This window comes from Eulemur rufifrons, chromosome 14, assembly GCF_041146395.1.
Source record: "Eulemur rufifrons isolate Redbay chromosome 14, OSU_ERuf_1, whole genome shotgun sequence".
In the NCBI taxonomy this organism is placed as follows: Eukaryota; Metazoa; Chordata; class Mammalia; order Primates; family Lemuridae; genus Eulemur; species Eulemur rufifrons.
This window is the reverse complement of record NC_090996.1, coordinates 635242-655564: the sequence shown is the minus strand read 5'-3', so window position 1 is coordinate 655564 and position 20323 is coordinate 635242. Positions and strand designations below refer to the sequence as shown.

The following is a 20323-nucleotide window of genomic DNA, read 5'->3' as shown; positions in this document are numbered from 1 at the left end:
TGGAAAATCAAAGCCAGATGGGGCAAGGATGAACTGGGCACCTGTCCCGCCCCCCACCCCCGTTTCAGCCCCTCTGACCCTTCCCGGTCCCATTCCGGCTCAGCCAGCTGGCTCTGAGGCAGAGACTCTGAGTGGATTGAGCTTTGGTGCCCTCCGCCGCAGCAGAAGCAGCCCAGAAGAGAAAATGGGAAGCAACTGCAGGGCCCTTTAACTACCTAAGCTCCACCCCTGCCCGGCCCTGCCCAGCCCTGCCGGGAACTGATCCCCAGTGCTGGGCTAGAGAGTTCCCCGATCTGAGGAGCCTGCAGCCAGCCACACTTGTAGATGTGAGTACGTCATCCTGGCCCCCAAACTCCGAACCTGTGGCAGATCTTTGTGCCCCTCCAGGCTCTCTTGAGCTTTGTCCTGCTTTCTAGGGCCTTGTTTCTGCTGAGGCAGGAGAGAGCTCTCTCTGAATCAGACGGGGAAGGGAGGGGTTAGAGGCTTTGCCTTGGGAGGTTTCGCTTTCCTTGTTGGAGTTTTCTGAGTCTCGAAGCAAAGGCAGATGAACTCAACAACAGCACTCCCCACCTCCAGATCTCAGGTCTCTCTCTGACTTCAGGGACCCACATCTGCAGTAAGGTGGGGGACTTTACGGCATCCGTTCACACTCCGTCTTGGAGCTCAATTGGTCCTTGCTGTGTTCACCTGCCCCTCCTCCTGGACCCCTGGGCTCTGGCCTGTCACCTTGAGCACCTAGAATGTGACTTGTCCCCATTAAGACCTCTAAACTCTACCAGCTGGTGAGGCTTTCCTACTTCCCCACCCAGGGCCATGTGAACTTAAGTCATTAGAATGATCTTAAGGTAGGCTTGATTTCCAGAAGGCATAGAGTTTGGGCAAGTTTCTTTCTTTTCAGGAGAAGGAAGTGGAAAATAGGAAACTCAGTTGGACCCACCATCTGTGACCCCGGGGCTCTTAGAGCTGTCGCTCTGGAGTGAAGCACTTGGGGGCGGGGCATGATAGTTGGGCATATGCCCCTGTGCTCTGCCGCCTGCTTGAGCGGACCCCTGTGTTATGGGGAAAGGCAGCCGTTACGTGGGATGCCGGGTTGCTCTCCCGGAAACTCCTGCTGGGTTCTGCCTTTGGCACATAGGGCACCAGGCCAGCCGTGGGGTGGGGCTCTTTGGGCAGGACAGCTTTTCATAGCCATGAGCAGGTGAGGCCCTTGAGTGAATGGCCTGGAGACAGCCTGAGGGCTCCAAGGTGACTGGGTGCTCAGGCTTCCTTGCTGGGTGCTGCCCTTCCGGGTTCGGGGGGAGCAGAGAGTGGGTGCTGGCCCAGATTACAGAAAACTCTCACCCTTGAACTGCCATGGGCACTATCTCCGGGGCAGTAACCAGCCCCATCCAGATCCTTAAGTCCTTGTTCAAAGTTCAGAGTCTTCCTGATGTTTCTGCCTGCGAAGCCACTGTCTTCTGGTTTGGGGGGCTCTGCAGTCACGGTAGCCAGGGTGGAATTCTGGCTTCTTCCTTTGATAACCTGTGATCCTGAGCAAGTTCCTTAACTTCTGGGTTCTTATGAGGATAAAATGAGTTAATTGAGGCACTTAACACAATGCCTGGCCCAGATTAAGTTCACAGTAGGAGCTGTTGTTTGGGGTCACTTGCCCAAAATACAAGTTCCAGAGTGTCTCTGCTGGAAACCTTTACCCAGTGGGTCTGGGGTGAGGCCCGGGAGACAGCGTGACCAGGACTAAGAATCCCAGCTGAGTCCTACGATTGGGTGAGTTTAGGAAGCATTGATGTAGATCAGGGGTCCTGAAGCCTGGTTCCTGGGTCACTTCCAGTCCAGGCAATCCTTGCCTTTGATGATTGGCATTAAGTGGCAACATCGGGAGGGAGGATGAGCCAAGTCCTGGGCTGACAGAGCTGCTGCCCCCTGGAGGCCACCACAATGCCCCCTCCCACCAAGTGGCCCAGTTAGCTGGAGCTCAGCTAAGATTTTCTTAGGAAGAAAGCGTCACACACAAAAAGTGTTTTATGTGAGACAAAATCTCAATGCCTGTTAATCATCCCCTAAAGTGGGGAATAGTTTCCATAAACCTGGAAGCTTCCAGGTGAAAACAGGCTGTGGGCAGTTCCTGAGACTAGACTGTTTAACCTCAAACCAGTGAAGGAAAACCCCGCAAAGATGAGACCGAACTTCACGGCCTTTTCCTAAACCTGAGGTTGGCACAGGTCTGGTGGGGGCTGCGTCACCGACCTCACCTCCACATCAGGCCTGCCTGGACCTGGGTCCAGGAGTGAGGGCAGAGCGGGCTGGTTTGGCCTGGGAAGGGGGCTGGAGGAGAATGAATGAAATTCCCAGCCCTTGAGGGGTCTTCTGTAATTGGAGCTCATCTTTATTCTTCCTCCTCCTGGCTACCATAAGAGCTCCTTTGACTTCAGGAAATAGGCTTATAGCCAGTAAAGTGACCAAGATGATGCTGACAGTGACAGAAACTCCTGGATTGACACTTTCCCCACTGGCTCTGAATCCTGGCTATATATTAGCATCAGAGGGAGAGCTTTTAAAAATAGCAATGCTTGGACCCCCACCCCGGGCCAATCAAATCAGAATTGCCAGAGGTGAGTGGCTTTAAAAAACAAAAATCTCCGGTGAGTCTAATGTTCAGCCTGGGCTGGGAGCGTCTGCTTCAGACCAGAGCTGCTCGAGCTTTAGTGCACGCTCAGATTATTGGGCATCTAGTTAAAATGCTGACTGGGCTGGTGGTGGCTCTTGCCTTGTAATCCCAGCACTTTGGGAGGCTAAGGTGGGAGGATTGCTTGAGCCTAGAAGTTTGAAACCAGCCTGGGCAACATAGCAAGACCTTGTTTCTACAAAAAATAAAAATATTGGCCAAGCCCTGTGGCATGTGCCTATAGTCCCACAGCTACTTGGGAGGCTGAAGCAGGAGGATCACTTGAGCCCAGGAGTTTGGGGCTGCAGTGAGCTATGACTGTGCCACTGTACTCCAGCTTGGGTGACAAAGTGAGACTCTGTCTCAAAAAAAAAAAAAAAAAAAAGCTGATTGATTCAGCAGCTCTAGGGTGGAGCCCAAGACTCCGCATTAGCAGTCAAGCTCTGGGCGGTGCCATGCCGCTCACTGCTGACCACACGCAACGCGGTCACTTTGGCATCTGCTATTTAAGATTCACTGTGTCAGCCACTCAGTCGATCCTGAAGATACGTAATGATTCGTGACTCATTTGTTTATTAATTTTTGATGTAGTGTAAATTTTACTTTTGAGTCGAGTCTGGAATCAAGAGCCTCTCCTCTAACTAGAGGGTGAACCCAGCTTCTGCTTGGACAGGCGGTTTAGTTCTCTCTTTATCCTCCCCCGTGGGGGGAGGGGCACGCTGGTGAGACTTCGGGTGAAAGTCGGTGGTTCTTAGAGGAGCCTCTTGACATTTGAGGGAGCTGTGATCAGGCAAGACGGGGCATGTATACTGAGGGCTGACTAGGGCGCAGACCTCAGAAGCAGGAACTGAAGAGAGATGGTGGGTAGGTGAGCGAGGTTGGGGAACTGAGAGCAAACCTGAGGGCTGGGCAGGACCTTACAAAGGTGAACACCAGCCTTATCCATTATCTTTCGAGGGCCCTGTCATATTGGAAGTAAAACTCGCTAACTGTATGCATCACCTGAGAACCACCAAAGTCTAAATCTGGGACTTGTCACACACATGCTGCCTGAGTCAGATGGTTTCCCTGCTCACCTCCGCAGACGGCAGGAGTGGAAAGGCAGGACCTGTTCTGGGTGAACTTGGCAGGTCTGGGCGGAAGGCCCCGTGCGAGGGCCTGGCAGGTGGGTGGTCAGGGAGATAAAACGGGCCTGGCACTGAAGCAGGCACAGTTGGCAAGAGCTTGGCCTCAGAGCAAGGCAGGAGCCCCGCCATGAGGATGACTCTCACTGAGTCCCCGAGCGGGTCAGGCTGGGGTGGCAGGTGGTGGAGAGGCCTCAGCCGCCGGGGGGCAAGGGATCATCCAACAAGGAGCCAATGGGGGCTGTTCTCGGAGGCCTGCATGGCCTTCTAGAATTGGTGTTCTCTGCGGGGCCTTAGAGCCCTGTCCGTACCTCCGCCTACAGCCTGAGCCCTTCCTCTTCCCCCATCTGGTTTCCTGGCCAGGCTTCCACCCTGCAGAGAACCTGGCAAAGGGGCCACTGGAAAATGCTTCTGTTGGCTGTTGGATGCCCCTGTTTTCTGTTCTAGCCCCACAGCTGGGATGACACGAGACTTGCTGTCCTCCTGACCAGTAAACAAAGGAAGGTTAAGCCAGGATGCCAGGTGGGGCAGGGAACCCCCCAGGCTGGTCACACTCCCTAGTCCCTCGCAGGATGGGAAGGTTGGGCCTCAGGCGCTGCTCCCTCCTCCGCAGTGAAGCACAGAGTGCCACGAAGAGCCAGGCTCTATTCTGGGTGCTGCTGTGTTAGCTCCGCCCTCACAACCTGGGGAGCCGCTGTCATCCAGTCCTGTTTGGTAGATGAGGAAGCAGGTACCGGGAGGCGAAGGGATTTAAGGCGGCCCATCACATGAGGGTGAGAGCCAGCATCTAGGCAGTCCCAGCCCTGTGGATGCTTGGAAGGGGCCCTTCCAGAACAGGGCATGGGGGGGAGGGCCACCAACGGGGGTGGGGGCGGGGAACAGCCAAGAGATCAGAAAGCCAGCCCCTGTGCGCTCAGATGATGAAGAGGGAGCCGTGACACTAGAAAAGCCACCCTCCAACTTAAGGGACACTAACTTCTCATAAAAATGAGCAACAGAAGAAGTATCAAGGTCAAATCCCATACAGAGCTGCAAGATAAAACCATGAGGAGCAGAATGACATCCCTCTGGTGTGGAAAGGGGACCGGGGAAAACAGATCAAAACTGTAACTTTTTTAAATGACATGAGGCACTAAGGAAACAAGGTGTGGAAACAGCAAATCAGAGTCGTGGCGCAGGCGGTCGCGTCCGCCCACCGTGCAGTGCTGCCTTTCGAGAAAGATGGCGCCCGACAGTCCCTGATGGAACCACCCACTCGCTGTGTGGCCCTCAAGGACTCATTGTCCCCATCTGGGTCTCAACTACTTAGAACCACACTTGGCTATTTAAATTAAAATTAATTAAAATAAACGTAGTCCCTCAGAGGCACTAGCTGCATTTCAAGTGTTGAGTAGCCGCATGTGGCTAGTCCAAAGACACACAGGTTTAGAATCTTCCCGCCAGTGCAGGAGCCCCGCTGGGCAGTACGGAGTCAGAGGGCTTTCAAGGGGAGCCTGGCAGAGGACCTGAGTGCGCTGGCCCGAATGGAAGACAGTAGGAGCGGAGGGGACTGTGGTAAGCAGGGAAGCCCTTTAGGGGGCGCTGCTTGGCTCTTGCCCATTCTGCCACACGGGAACGAGGGCCCAGTGTTGTGTTGCTGGTCTCCTACTTCCTCAAGAGAAGCAGGAATTGGGAGTTTGTAAAAACTCACAATCTCTAAACAAAAAAAAAAAATTGAAGTTTTACAGATCGTGTAGATCAGGTAAAGCTCTTCTCTTGGGCCTCTTGCAGCTTTGATTCTGTGTTCCGTGGCTCCTGCCTGTTCTTCCTGTGCCGAGCCACTCCCTTTGGCTTCTCACCACCGTTTCTCACCCAGGTTGGGAGCTGGGTGGATGGTGGAGTGGATGAGGAGCCACTTCTTTCTGGTGGTGGCCTCAACAGTGTCTGGCCTGTGGCCAGAGTCTCAGAGGACGAGGTTCTGAGGTGCCTAGTAAACTTTGTTCCCTGTGTTCCCTTTGTAGGACTCAAAGGGACATGTCCAAAGTCCAAGGGGTGCTAGAGGCAGGGACGGGGCTTAGGTGGGGCGTGTGACACTCCTGATCAGGCCAAGCACTGGACGAAACCACCCAGGACCCTGAAGAAGGAAGGTGGGGCGGGAGGAATACAATAGTCCTCTGCCTCCTTCCCCCTCCTTCCCCCTTCCTCTGCGCACACCCCTTCCCCCAACAGCAGGGAGTGGAGGGTGACAACAGTCCGGAGAGAACTGGGGAGGAAAGGGCTGGGATGATCTGCGGTGTTACCAATCGAGCTGATTCTATGGGAGGTCAGTTGTCAGGGTCCCTTTCACAAGAGGTGGACCAGGTCTTAACAGTTCACCCTCGGATTGCAGGAAGCACAGGCGGCGGGAGGGCTGCAGGCGAGGATCCTGCAAATATTCTGGGGCGGTGGGCTGACATTGGAATGCAGCCGGGTCCTCAGTATGCCCTGAAACAAAGCTGCCTGCTCCGGAGGAGCCAGAGCGCCTGAGAGCTGCACCCCCCACGGTGTGCTGCTCAAGGCCACACTGCTGCCTTGGGCTCCCCTGCTCTGCCAGCTCGGTGTGTTTCTACACCTTAGGGACCGAGAACGCTGTGATCTAAAGCCCTTTCCAGGGCTGCAGGCAGTTTAGGGGGAGGTAGTTGATGGGAGTGAGGGAAAGCAATTGGCAAGGAACCCTGAACTTGACTTATGTGCCTAACTGCTGCCAGCAGTTCCTGGCAGAAGTGAGGTGTAGATGGGCCCGTCCTCCTGGGTGGGAAGAAGGAAGGGAGAGGCGGGCATGGCACAGGGAAGGGTGGGGTAATCTGAGCTGGGGAAGAAGGGACCGTATCCCACCCGCAGCCCACCTTGTCCCAGGCCCTGCACTCATCTGTGTGTCCTCTCCCTCACCTGTCTGTCATCCTCTGGTTAGCCCTGGGCTTGGGAGTCACCATGGCAACTGCAGAGTCCATCATCCGCATCCCCCCCTACCACTACATCCACGTGCTGGACCAGAACAGCAACGTGTCCCGCGTGGAGGTCGGACCAAAGACCTACATCCGGCAGGACAATGAGAGGTGGGTGTGGGGCCTGGGCCATGGGACCTGTTCTTCTGCTGGCATGACCGTCCTCCTCCTCCCCGCTCCCAGGCAAGAGTGGCCCTCGCTTAGGCGACAGGGAGGTTTTTCTTGCATTTGTTGCCTCCTTTGGGAGTGGAGTCCTGGGTCCCTGGGTCCTCACACCCTTCTCATTCTCCAACAGGGTACTGTTTGCCCCCATGCGCATGGTGACCGTGCCCCCACGCCATTACTGCACAGTGGCCAACCCTGTGTCCCGGGATGCCCAGGGCTCAGTGCTGTTAGACATCACAGGGCAAGTACGACTTCGCCATGCTGACCTGGAAATCCGGCTGGCCCAGGAGCCCTTCCCCCTGTACCCAGGGGAGGTGCTGGAAAAGGTACTGGCCTCCTGTGTCCCACCCTGCCTGTCCTTGTCCCAGGGCTCTGTGCTGCCTTTTGAAGGGAAAACAGATGGGGCAGTGGGACGGTGTGGGGAGGGGCGTTTGCTGGCTCTCACCAGGGCCGGAATTGACTCATTGCCCCTCCACTCACATGTGCCCCAAGCAGACTGAGCATGGACTCCAGCCGCTGCCGCCTCCTCCTCCCTCCTCTGTGACGGTCCCAGTTTTCTCTCCCATCAGGTTCTCTGCTTGTTTTTTTTCTCTGACCCTGACAGACCTTATCATTTTAACACTTCTCACACCCTCTGTGCCCTTGTCCTCAACCAGGGTTACTGTCAGCGTTGATTTCTGAGGGGTGTTGTTCTGGTTCTTCGGCTCTTTGCTTGGAAAAATCACAAGCAGGGCTGGTGTGACTGAGTGATGACAGACACTTAGCACTTCCACGCAGCAGCTTTTATTGCAGGCTTTCAGTGTGCAGGGTGACAGTGCATTTCCTGGGGGGAAATGGGTCTGTCTCTATGAGTGGAGAAGACCCTGGGGTTTTTACCACACTTCTGCTTTTATGTCTTCACCTTACGATATGCTAAATGGTAGGCAGAATAGTCATTATTTTCCTGGGAAAAGGGTGGAGAGTTCTTAGAGCTAAGGGCCCTCCCCAATTTTATCCTTATAGGGTAACTTCCGGGGTTGCCATGACATTTGCAAACTGTCATGGCGCTGGTGGGTGTGATTTTTACTATGCTAATGTATGTTACTGGGGAAAAGGTTACCTTTGGACGTGAGCTCCTAGTTTCTATGCATGATCCTGGCCAGGAAGTCCCTAACCTCAAGTTCCTGCTGTTTCGGGTTTGGTTCTAGATGCTCATTGGCCTCCTCTTTTCCTGTGCTTAACGCTGCCAACCTGCACTTGATCCTAACGTTACCGCCCACCTACACTTTCCATTCTCTTACCCTGGAAGGGTTAGAACGACCTCACCTGAGGGGAGAGAGCTGCCACCATGATGGGGTTCCGAGCAACTAATAGGTTAAGTGGTTCATCCCAACCCAGCCCTGGCGAGCAGCTGTCTCCCTTTCTAACCCGCTTCCTCTTCCTTGGTTCCATCACTTCAAAATATTCATTGTTCTTGGCTGTCTTCCTATTTTCTGCCCCTCTCATTCTTGAACAACTTGGTCACCTACTTAGTTCAAAATTGAGGCCACCTGGCAGGATGCGTGTCTGCGTCCCATCCCCGTTACCTTGTACCTACCCTCGGCTCCTTTCTACCTGCGGGGCCTTGAGGAGATTGCCCTTCCTCCACCTCTTGACACCTTGTTCCTCCCCTGTCACTTCTCTCTCCTGTCTGTCTAACTTCTCCACTACCAATGCCTTTCTCTCGGCCAGCAGACGTGCCCTGTTGCTTCCATGCTTTTCTGGCCTTAAAGGTTTACCCGTATAAGCTTTCACTTTAAAGAACACATTCACGGGGCTGTAAAGTCCTGTCTCTGACCTCTACCACCAATGCCTTCCCTCTGTTCCCCAGAGGCTACCATGCTGCACATCTTCCTTGCCAGTGTACGGAATTCATTTATCTATTTATTTAGAGACATGATCTCACTCTGTTACCCAGGCGGGAATGAAGCAGCATGATCACAGCTCACTGTAACCTCCAACTCCAGGCCTCAAGGGATCCTCCCACCTCAGCCTCCCAAAGTGCTGGGGCTACAGCTGTGAGCCACAGCACCTGGCCTCACCCGCATCCTTCTACTTCCCAGAGAGACCCAGTGCACACTAGGCCAGGACATATTCACGTATTCAGCTTGCCGGATACCTCTACCTCTCCCACCGAGCCCTCTACCCATTTTCCCTGCCAGTTGGTTACCAGCTCTGAGCAGCTCCCAAGCCCTTTCTGCAGAGGAAGGGGTGTCATGGCCCATCAGCGATGGCATCCTCTTGCTTGCTCAACTGTGTCCCTAGTTCTTCAGAACAGATGGTCTTGGGACCACCCCTGGCTTGCACGTTCCCCGGCATCTTATTTTGGGACATGTAAGGATTGATGCCATGGACTCTGACCTCCAGAGTGTCAGGGTTGACCCCTGGGGTCACACCACTGAATGACCCATGTCCCCCGTTCTTCCCCACTAGGACATCACCCCCCTGCAGGTGGTGCTTCCCAACACCGCCCTCCATCTTAAGGCGTTGCTGGATTTTGAGGATAAGGATGGAGACAAGGTGGTGGCAGGAGACGAATGGCTATTTGAGGGACCTGGTAAGTTCTCTCTCCACTGGGCCTGGGTCGGGGTCAGGGGTTTCCTGACTTCCCACCACGGCCCTGATATCTTCCGACCTTCAGCCTCCACTCTGCCTCCCCTTCCCAGGCACGTACATCCCCCGGAAGGAGGTGGAGGTTGTGGAGATCATTCAGGCCACGGTCATCAGGCAGAACCAGGCCCTGCGGCTGAGGGCCCGAAAGGAGTGCTGGGACCGGGATGGCAAGGAGAGGGTGACAGGTGGGGTCACCAAGGGGCACTGGTAGTGGGTGGGTAGGAGGGGCCTTGACTGCAGAGGAAATAGAGGAGGGCGGGGTGGGGGGTAAGCCGCTTGTCCAGAGGAGGCGCTTCCCTAGTATCTCCTGAAAGCTGTTGAAGGCTGCCCACTGCTTCCTCCCCACCCCACCCTCCTGCTGCTGCTCCCCAGGCCCTGACCCTGTCTGTGATGGTGACCATGCTGACTGGCTTTTCCTTCCCGTACCTCCACCATGAGCTGTAGGCAGAGGCTGTGTCGTATCTGGTTCTGGATCAACAAAGCAGATGTTCAAATACAATTAACACATGCAGTGTTTACTCCGTGCCAGGTGTGGTTCAAAATGCTTTGCAAGCTGGGCACAGTGGCTCAGGCCTGTAATCCCAGAACTTTGGGAGGCCAAGATGGGAGGATCACTTGAGCCCAGGAGTTCAAGGCCAGCCTGGACAACATAGCAAGACCGCATCTCTAAAAAAAAAAAAAAAAAAAAAGCAGCCAAGTGGGGTGGTACCAGCCTGTAGTACCAGCTACTAGGGAAGCTGAGGCAGGAGGACCACTTGAGCCCACGAGTTGTAGGTTGCAGTGAGCTGTGATTACACCACTGTACTCTAGCCCTGATGACAGAGCGAGCCCCTGTCTCAAAAAAAAAAAAAATGCTTTGCAAATGGTAATTTATGTGGCCTTCAAACAACCTCGAGGTACTACTATCCCCATTTTCCATATGACAAAACTGAGGCACAGAACTCTGGTTGCTTGCCCTGGCTGTGTGGCCAGACAAGGCAAAGCTGGGACTTGCACCCAGGCACTCTGGCTTCTTCAGTAAACCAAAGGACATCTACAACTCTAATAGGCACTTCCAGTGCCCATTTTAGGGAAAGGACAAAAGTTAGTCTTTGGAGCTTAGAGAAGACATAGCAAGGTGTTGGCATAGCAGCAACTTGTGTATCTTAGACAGGCTTTTTTATTCTCTTTAGGAAGGGATTATTTTTCCTCTGTCCTCAAAGGGTTGAATACAAGGACTTCTGTTGGGCCCTCGAACGTGGGGGCAGTGGCAGATCTTTACCTACAAAGTCCTGCTGGTCCCTCTTGTCTAGGCCGTGGGCAGGGGTGGCTGGGAAGCAGGCTGGGTGACTTGGAACTCTTACCTCCCACTCTTGGCCTAGGAGAAGAATGGCTGGTCACCTCGGTGGGGGCATATCTCCCAGCAGTGTTTGAGGAGGTTCTGGATTTGGTGGATGCTGTGGTCCTTACAGAAAAGGTTTGTGCCCTGGGGGTGTAGGTTATGGGACCTGGGGCCAGGGAGCACTTGGAGTGCAGAGAATGGCAGTGGACAAGATGAGAGTGAAAGAGAAGCCGTGTTTCTGGGGTCACTCAAAAAATTAATTCAGAGGTCAGATCACGCGAGTATTCTGGGTCATCTGAAAGGGTTAAAAAGTCCCCCTGGGTTGGAAGAAAGTGTCATTCAGACCTGGGAGCATTTAGTGGCCAGTGGGGCTCCTAGATCCCCTGAGGACGTTAAAGGTAGGCTGCTCAACACCAAACATCTCCCTCTGCAGACCGCCCTGCACCTCCGGGCTCGGCAAAACTTCCGAGACACGAGGGGAGTGGCCCGCCGCACTGGGGAGGAGTGGCTGGTGACTGTGCAGGACACTGAGGCCCACGTGCCCGACGTCCACGAGGAGGTGCTGGGGGCCGTGCCCATCACCACCCTGGGCCCCCGCAACTACTGTGTGATTCTCGACCCTGTCGGCCCGGATGGCAAGAACCTGCTGGGGCAAAAGCGTGTGGTCAAGGTGAGCCCCTCCTGTCCCCTGGAGGCCTGCCCTGGGGGCAAGTGCCCTTGAGTGGCACAAGACCCTCTGGACTCTCTCCCTTTTCTCCTTCCATGCCAGGTACGTGTTCCAGAGGCGCCCTCTGTCCCTTTGCGCATGTGGTTCTTTATGCCTGAAACACTGGCCCATCTGACTCCCGGGCAGCCTCTGACTTACCCCTTGGACTTCAAGTTCATGCCGCCTGTTCTGGGAAAGCCCCCGGCCTTCCCGGCGCCCCAGGAGGCTGAAACGCTCTCTCATGGTCATGCAGCACTTGACCATGGGGATCTGTTCTGAGAAGTGGTCATCAGGCAATTTTGTCACTGTGCGAACGTCGTAGTGTTCTTACACAAATGTACGTAGCCTCGCCTTCTCTTAATACTTCGCTAGGCCAGATGGTGTGGCCTGTGGTCCCTGGACTGCAAACCTGTGCAGCATGTCACTGTACTGAGTACTTAGGCAATTGTCACTGCACTGAATACTTAGGCAGTCGGAACACAGTGGTGAGAATTTGTGTGTCGAAACATAGAACAGGTACAGTAAAAGTAGGATGTAAGAGCTCCCTTCTAATCTTACGGGACCACTGTCATTGACTGAAATGTCATTATGTGATGCATGATTTCATGTCACATTTCCTGGTGGAAACTTTGTCACCTTTCATGAAACAAATCTCTGGGTTTACTCTCACCATCCCCTACATAATACCTTGTCTGAACTATACGTGCGAATACCAGGGCTTGGCAAACTTTCTGTAAAAGACCAAACAGTAGCTATTCTGGGCCTGGTTTGTCACACAGCTTCTGTTGAAACTATTCAACTCTGCTGCTGTGTCATTGGAGCAGCACAGACTATATGTAAACTCGTGAGAGAGCTTCTGCATCCTGGAAAGTTTTATTTGCAAAAACAGGAGGCAGAAAATGTAGAACCAACCCAAATGTCCATCAGTTGATGAATGGATAAAAAGTTGTGACATATCCATAAAATGGAATATCATTCAGTTGTAAAAAGAAATGAAGTACTGGCCGGGCGCGGTGGCTCACGCCTGTAATCCTAGCACTCTGGGAGGCCGAGGTGGGCGGATCGTTTGAGCTCAGGAGTTCGAGACCAGCCTGAGCAAGAGCGAGACCCCACCTCTACTAAAAATAGAAAGAAATTATATGGACAGCTAAAAATATATATAGAAAAAAAAAATTAGCCGGGCATGGTGGCACATGCCTGTAGTCCCAGCTACTCGGGAGGCTGAGACAGGAGGATCGCTTGAGCTCAGGAGTTTGAGGTTGCTGTGAGCTAGGCTGACGCCACGGCACTCACTCTAGCCTGGGCAACAGAGTGAGACTCTGTCTCAAAAAAAAAAAAAAAAAAAAGAAATGAAGTACTTATACATGCTACAGCATCAATGAACCTTGAAAACATTATGCTAAGTGAAAGAAGCCAGGCGTGAAAGACCGCGTGTTGTATGAGTCCATTTATATGCACTGTCCGGCACAGGCGAATTCCCAGAGAGAGGAAATAGACTAGTGGTTAGTGGGGTGGGCAGTAACTTCCACTGAGTAAAGGATTTCTTTTCAAGGTGATTAAAATATTCTAGACTTGGCCGGGCACAATAGCTCACGCCTGTAATCCTAGCACTCTGGGAGGCTGAGGCGGGGGGATCACTTGAGCTCAGGAGTTCGAGACCAGCCTGAGCAAGAGCGAGACCCTGTCTCTACTAAAAAATAGAAAGAAATTAGCTGGACAACTAAAAATCTATATAGAAAAAATTAGCCGGGCATGGTGGCGCATGCCTGTAGTCCCAGCTACTTGGGAGGCTGAGGCAGGAGGATCACTTGAGCCCAGGAGTTTGAGGTTGCTGTGAGCTAGGCTGACGCCACGGCACTCTAGCCTGGGCAACAGAGTGAGACTGTGTCTCAAAAAAAAATAACAAAATAAAAATATTCTAGACTTATGTAGTAGTTATCGTTAGACAGATAACTTAGAATATGCTAAAATGACTTGTGTATTCCAAATGGGTAAATTTTATATGTAGATTATCTCAATAAAAATATATATTAAAAAGATGGCAGGCCAGATTTGGTTGAAAGATCAGAGTTTGCCAACCCCTGGATTACATTATCCCGAGAAAACAAAGCATGGGAGAAATGAAGAGAAATAATAGATTAGTTTTTAACTATTTAGCTTGTGAGGATGCAGGTCCTGACAGTTTACAGAATCTTGCAAGGACGTGTTTGACCAGAGGAGATTCTGCACGCATTTGCATAGAGCCATTGGAATGTCCAAATAACACTTCACGGTATTATAATGTGGGGGTGGGGGTGTGCTTTTGTTTGTTTTTTGTTTGTTTGAGACAGGATCTTGCTCTGTTGCCTAGGCTGGAGTGCAGTAGTGCATTCATAGCTCACTGCAACCTCAAATTCCTGGGCTCAAGTGATTAGCCTGCCTCAGCCTCCCGAGTAGCTGGGACTACAGGGTGGGCCACAATGTCTAGCTAATTAAAAAAAAATTTTTTTTTTTTATATAGACAGGGTCTTGCTATGTTGTTCAGGCTGGTCTCGAACTCCAGGGCTCAAGAGATCCTCTCACCTTGGCCTGTGAAGTGCTGGGATCACAGGCATGAGCCACTGTGCCTGGTCGGGAGTGTGTTTTTGGGTTCCTGTCCTTGACACACACCAAGACAGCACGGGGATGGGGAGGTGGTGCGGAAGCACCTGCAACCGCAAGCCGCGATGACTACTAACCCCACGTCTCCCCACTAGGGCGAGAAGTCTTTTTTCCTCCAGCCAGGGGAGAGGCTGGAGCGAGGCATCCAAGATGTGTATGTGCTGTCAGAGCAGCAGGGGCTGCTGCTGAGGGCCCTGCAGCCCCTGGAAGAGGGGGAGGATGAGGAGAGGGTCTCACGCCAGGCCGGGGACCGCTGGCTCATCCGCGGGCCCCTGGAGTATGTGCCATCCGCCAAGGTGGAGGTGGTTGAAGAGCGTCAGGCCATCCCTCTGGACGAGAAGGAAGGCATCTACGTGCAGGACGTCAAGACGGGAAAGGTAACGGCCGGGGGGTGGGCGGTGCTGTGCTGTGGGGCCGCGGTGGCAGCTTCCTCCGAGCGAGCAGGGAGATGCTGATGGGGAGTGGTGCGAGGCAGAGGCTGGGGAGGGACTTGAGCATCGGGGTGGGCTGGCTGGTGGGTCTGAGGGCATCCATGAAGTAGTATTTGCCATCCCTTTGTCTTAAATATCTAATTTCAAATTTTGGAAACTCCCACGGAGACGACGAGCCAAGTTTTAGGGTGGGGACCGCGCCCCACTGCAGGTCCGGCCCGCAGCGTACCGGTCTCACTGGGTAGCCCGGGAGCATTGAGAACCTCCTCCCCCATGCCCGTATCCTGATGGAATGTTTCCTTTTGCTACTAAAACCTAAAACCTTGACCTCAGTTTGACCTAGGGCCACATCCCCAGCCTCTTCTCTAAGAATCCAGCCTTAGAGGCACAGCTCAGAACCCTGGCCGGTGTTAGTATACACTACCTGCTTCCTGGGATTGAGTCTGTCCCCATGATGCCCTCCAAGCTGCCCCACGAAGGATGATTCTAGAAGGAGTAACATGGAGCACTTACTATTAGGCCAAGGGCTGTTCTTTGAACTAGACACGTGAAATGTCATCCATCCCTTGAGCCCACGAGGTAGCCACTATCGTGTCCATTGGACGGGTGAGGAGGCCGAAGCCGGAGGGTGCAATGGCTTGCCCAGGACGACAGAGCTAGCGGATGGCAAACACAAGCCTGCGCCAGCCTCGTGGCAGAGACCACGCTCAACCCGGGCGCTGCGCCTCCCCGAGACCGGCTCTGCCTCCGGAGCGCTGGGCGGGTCTTCCTCGCTCCTGCCCTCGCTGGCAAGGTCCCTCCTTGTCCTCGTCTCAAGGTGCGCGCCGTGGTCGGAAGCACCTACATGCTGACCCAGGACGAAGTCCTGTGGGAGAAGGAGCTGCCTCCGGGGGTGGAGGAGCTGCTGAACAAGGGGCAGGACCCGCTGGCGGACAGGGGTGAGAAGGACACCGCCAGGACCTTCCAGCCCTCTGCTCCCCGGAACAAGACCCGCGTGGTCAGCTACCGCGTGCCCCACAACGCGGCGGTGCAGGTGTACGACTACAGAGAGAAGAAGGCTCGGTGAGCGACGGCCGGGGCGGCTGCGGGACAGGCCCCCGAGCGCCCACCTCTCACTCCCGCTCTCTCCGCAGCGTGGTCTTTGGGCCTGAGCTGGTGTCGCTGGGGCCCGAGGAGCAGTTCACGGTGTTGTCTCTCTCCGCCGGGCGGCCCAAGCGCCCCCACGCCCGCCGCGCGCTCTGCCTGCTGCTCGGGCCCGACTTCTTCACGGACGTCGTCACCGTGGAGACGGCGGACCACGCCCGGCTGCAGCTGCAGCTCGCCTACAACTGGTACCAAATGGCGGGGCGTTGGCCAGGGTTCCTGTGGGGGCGGAGCCAGGACGCCTGACCTGATGCCACGCCACGAGGGGACCCGGGAGTTCATGTCCATCCGGGGAAGGTGTGGGTTCGCACCCCGGGGCCGGGGCACTGCCCAGCAAGCGCCCAGCGTGTGTCCTGCCGGACGCTTGACTGCAGTGGGCCTGAGAATGAGACAGTGTGAGAAGGTGGTGGGACGGCTCGGTCTGCGTCCCAGCCCTGCTGTCTGCAGGCTGAGCACCCGAGCAAGGGACTCGGTGCTTTCCTCAGTTTCCCCATCTGTAAAGTGAGGATGGCAGCATTATCTACCTCACAGGGCTGCTGAAAGGATGCAGCAAGAATTAGAACAGTGCCCCATACGGCTGGAGTGCAGTGGCAGGTGTTAGAGTCAGGTGAGATGGTCACGTTCAGAAACACAACTCCCAAGCACACATCTCTCGCCTCTTGGCTGAGAGGAGCCAGTACCGTGACGAGGGCAGATGGTGTGCTGACACATTCCCAGGCACGACTGCGTGACAGTTAAGAGCAGACCCTAGAGCCAGCTGCCTGGGTTCAGCTCCCTGGCTTGCCACGAATGGTGTGACCGTAGGTAAGTTACTTACCCTGTCTGGACCTCTGCTTCCTCGTCCGTACGACGGGGACAAAGCACGTCCCTGCCTCTCAGAGTGGCTGAGAGGACGATGGGAGGATGTGCTAAGCTTCTTGAGACCTTACCAGGCACAAATCAGCATTGTTTTTTGTAAGAGGCCCTACCCAGCCACCGAGAGTGGCCGGTGGGGTCCTTCCCGAAGAGAGAGTTGCTGCTTCCCCATTTTGGGCCTCTTTGCTCACAGGCACTTTGAGCTGAGTGACCGGAAGGATCCCCAAGAGACGGCCAAGCTCTTCTCAGTGCCTGACTTTGTGGGTGATGCCTGCAAGGCCATTGCGTCCCGGGTTCGGGGGGCTGTGGCCTCTGTCACCTTCGATGACTTCCATAAGAACTCGGCCCGCATCATTCGCACTGCTGTCTTTGGCTTTGAGACCTCGGAGGCCAAGGGCCCAGAGAGCATGGCTCTGCCCAGGGCCCGGGACCAGGCCGTCTTCCCCCAAAACGGGCTGGTGGTCAGCAGTGTGGATGTCCAGTCAGTGGAGCCCGTGGACCAGAGGACCCGGGACGCGCTGCAGCGCAGTGTCCAGCTGGCCATCGAGATCACCACCAACTCCCAGGAGGCAGCGGCCAAGTGAGTGAAGCCTGGGGGCCCGGCTACCCACAATGTCCCCTGAGGCCAGACCTCCCCGGAGTCCCCATCTCAGCCACTGCCAGGACCTGGATGACATGGTGTCCCGTAATGGCCTGCCTGCTGTCATCCTTGCCCCCAGGGATCTATCCTCTGCCCAGCAGATAGGACGACCCACGTAAAGTGTGAATCAGATGCCACCCCTCTTCCTGTGGCTTCATACCTTGTGACAAAACCTAAACTCCTTTCTGTGGCCTTCCAGGCACTCTGGGGTCCAGCCTGGCCTCCCCAGGCCCCGCTTCCCAGCCGTCCCGCTAGCAGACACGTTCCAGCCCCTGAGTCCCTCCGCACAGCTCGCTCCCGCCTGCGCGGTGGTTCCTCTGCCCAGAAAGCTCTCCCTCGGGGGCTTCTCTCAGAGCAGGCTTCTCCTCTGGCCTCAGCCCAAGGTCGTGTCCTTGGAGAGCTCTCCTCTTTCTCCCAGAACTGAGTAACACCCTCTTTGCCCCAGTCACCCATTTGGCCACCTTCAAGCTGCTTGTCACTGTCTGAAATTGAAATCCTCTGCGTACTTGTTTCCCCCGTGGAAGGCGCGTTGCATGAGAGCAGGACCACAGTCACGCCGGCGTCCGCGGGCCTGGGACCGCGCTTGGCCCGTGGCACCCGCGCTCTTCTGGGTCGAGCTGCAGGTTGAGAGATCCAGGGGCCAGGATCTCTCGGGGACACCTGATAGATACAGTCCCTGCCGTGGCGCCCCTGTTCCCTCTGGCCCCATGCCAGCGCCTTACCTGCGCCCCCTCTTCTCTAGGCACGAGGCTCAGAGACTGGAGCAAGAAGCCCGTGGCCGGCTTGAGAGGCAGAAGATCTTGGACCAGTCAGAAGCTGAGAAAGCTCGCAGGGAGCTCTTGGAGCTGGAGGCTCTGAGGTGGGGCGAGAACGAGAGGGAAAGGCTGGCAGGGCTGGGAAGGCAGCTGGTGGAGCGGGCGCGAGCGTGCGCGCAAAAGCTGCTGCTGCAAAATTGAAGGCCGCAGGAGGGCTGGGCTTGCTCCTGGGCCCCACCTGACTCTGCCTCCTCCTCCAGCATGGCCGTGGAGAGCACTGGGACCGCCAAGGCAGAGGCAGAGTCCCGCGCAGAGGCCGCCCGGATTGAGGGAGAAGGCTCAGTGTTGCAGGCCAAGCTGAAAGCACAGGCCTTGGCCATCGAGACGGTGAGCAGGGGCAAGCTGGCGGCCTTGGGCTGGCCAGGCCTGGCCATTCGCCGCAGTCCTTGAGGCTGAGTAGGATACCAAGCACCGTTACATAAGGCCCTGCTCAAGTGCCTAGTGGTTTACAAAGTCCTTTCACCTGTAGCAACTCGTTTGCCACATTCCTCAAAGGTAAGGACGTCACACGCAGCCCACAGCTGGCTGCTCCTGTTGGCCACCTCTGCGCCAGGCACCGCATGTGCTTTCCGGGCATGACCTTATTTACTGCTTGGATCCCATCAAGGTCGCTGTCTCCATTTCACAGATGAGGGACTGGGGCCCGGGTTAAGGAGCTCCCACGAGTCGTTAGAGAAGCAGTGGCGTGGCCGGGATTCACTCGTAACTGACTCGAGTTTACAATGCCACCCCTTCTCCCTCAGCTCCCTCAGGCCTGCTGGCCAGCGTGAATTGCTGGACAGTTCCCAGGGGCCACATGCTCTAAAAAATGCTGGGTGTTCCTCCTTCCAGGAGGCTGAGCTCCAGCGGGTGCAGAAAGTACGAGAGATGGAGCTGGTCTACGCCCGGGCCCAGCTGGAGCTGGAGGTGAGCAAGGCCCAGCAGCTGGCCGAGGTGGAGGTGAAGAAGTTCAAGCAGATGACGGAGGCCCTGGGCCCCAGCACCATCAGGGACCTTGCTGTGGCTGGGCCAGAGATGCAGGTGAGTGAGGAGTAGGCAGGAGGGAAGGGGGAGCTGGTCTTGGGACCAGCCTTGGAAGCAAGAAGGCAGAGCCAGGAAGGCACACACAACATCTGGAAAGCTGCTGGGGGTGCAGGGGTGATGAGGGGAGTGGACTGTCCCTGTGCCACGTGGCATTCAAGCAGTGTCCGCTGCACCCCCATCAGGCACTGTGCTAGACTCAGCAGTGAACTGGGGTTCCAAGAGGAGTCAGCAAACAGATGGGACATCCGTGTGTGACAAGTGCTTTGAAGGAAGCCGAGCAGAGTAGCCAGGTGAAGGGGAGGTGACACTGCAAGCCAGTTGGTTTAAGGAGAGTCACTGTGAAGCCTGGCTCCCTAGAGAGGCAGCCGAGGAGATGAGAGGAGTGACCAGGGTCTGCCCTGTCCTCTTACCTTCTTCCTCCTCGCTCCCTCCAGGTAAAACTGCTCCAGTCCCTGGGCCTGAAATCAACCCTCATCACCGACGGCTCCACTCCCATCAACCTCTTCAACACAGCCCTGGGGCTGCTAGGGCAGGGGTCTGAGGCCCCCCTGGCCAGAAAGGCGGCCGCTGGGCCTGGCCCCTGGGAGGGCTTGACTCCCCAGGCCTTCTCTGCCCCTCAAGTTCCCGGGGACACCCCCATTATGCCTGTACTGCACTGATCCCTGACAAATGCAATGGATGTTTCTAGGCATTTAAACCCTTTTCTACTTATCTGAAGTCTGAGTCACAAAGGAGCTTAATGGTGGTGGCAGGGGGTGCGCTGAAATCTTGCGGTAGTGAGTGGAGACGACTCTCATCTGTAGAGATAGGACTAACCAAAGTCACACCAGTAGGGACGTGGCCCCACGGCCTTGCCCACTGAGCCAGCGGTCCTTTTGGCACCCAGCTGCCCTAGAGCTGGGGAGGGGAGATGATGCCCAGGTAGGTGGGGGGACGGGGCCTGCCTGGCCAGCCCCTCTGCAGTGGCTCCTGCAGTAGCGACATCTCCCTGCCAAATCCTCCAGGAGCCCAGCTTGGCCAGGGAGTTCTGGAACTTTCACCCTGGCTGTTCCCATTGCCCAGAAAGCTCTTCCTTGCGAGCTGTGTTCAAGGTAGGCTCCTCCTCTCGGCTTCTCGCCCTCCGCAACAGCAGGTGCGTCCCCGCTTCCTGGGCTCCCTTCAGCACCAACTGTGGCGGCGCCAGTGGGTGTGCCCAGCCTGCACC

The 20323-nt window shown here is 55.5% G+C and overlaps 1 protein-coding gene across 1 annotated transcript; it reads left to right on the top strand.

Moving 5' to 3' along the window:
• Positions 1-290: 290 nt before the first annotated feature.
• MVP (major vault protein) lies at positions 291-19938 on the top strand. Its single transcript, XM_069485959.1, has 15 exons — positions 291-326; positions 6716-6860; positions 7045-7240; positions 9366-9489; positions 9599-9730; positions 10907-11001; positions 11300-11536; positions 14308-14589; positions 15461-15705; positions 15777-15974; positions 16835-17221; positions 18024-18140; positions 18297-18423; positions 18928-19116; positions 19554-19938. The coding sequence occupies exons 2-15, from the start codon at positions 6736-6738 to the stop codon at positions 19776-19778; spliced, it is 2679 nt and encodes an 892-aa protein (XP_069342060.1). The 5' UTR covers positions 291-326; positions 6716-6735; the 3' UTR covers positions 19779-19938.
• Positions 19939-20323: the final 385 nt, after the last annotated feature.

What these genes read in the sequence shown, in the direction of transcription:
- MVP (XM_069485959.1), top strand. Translation starts at nt 6,736, where the DNA reads ATGGCAACTGCAGAGTCCATCATCCGCATCCCCCCCTACCACTACATC. An exon ending in GGCAAAAGCGTGTGGTCAAG is followed by an intron (nt 11,537 to 14,307) that starts GTGAGCCCCTCC and finishes TCTCCCCACTAG; the next exon opens with GGCGAGAAGTCTTTTTTCCT. An exon ending in TACAGAGAGAAGAAGGCTCG is followed by an intron (nt 15,706 to 15,776) that starts GTGAGCGACGGC and finishes CTCTCTCCGCAG; the next exon opens with CGTGGTCTTTGGGCCTGAGC.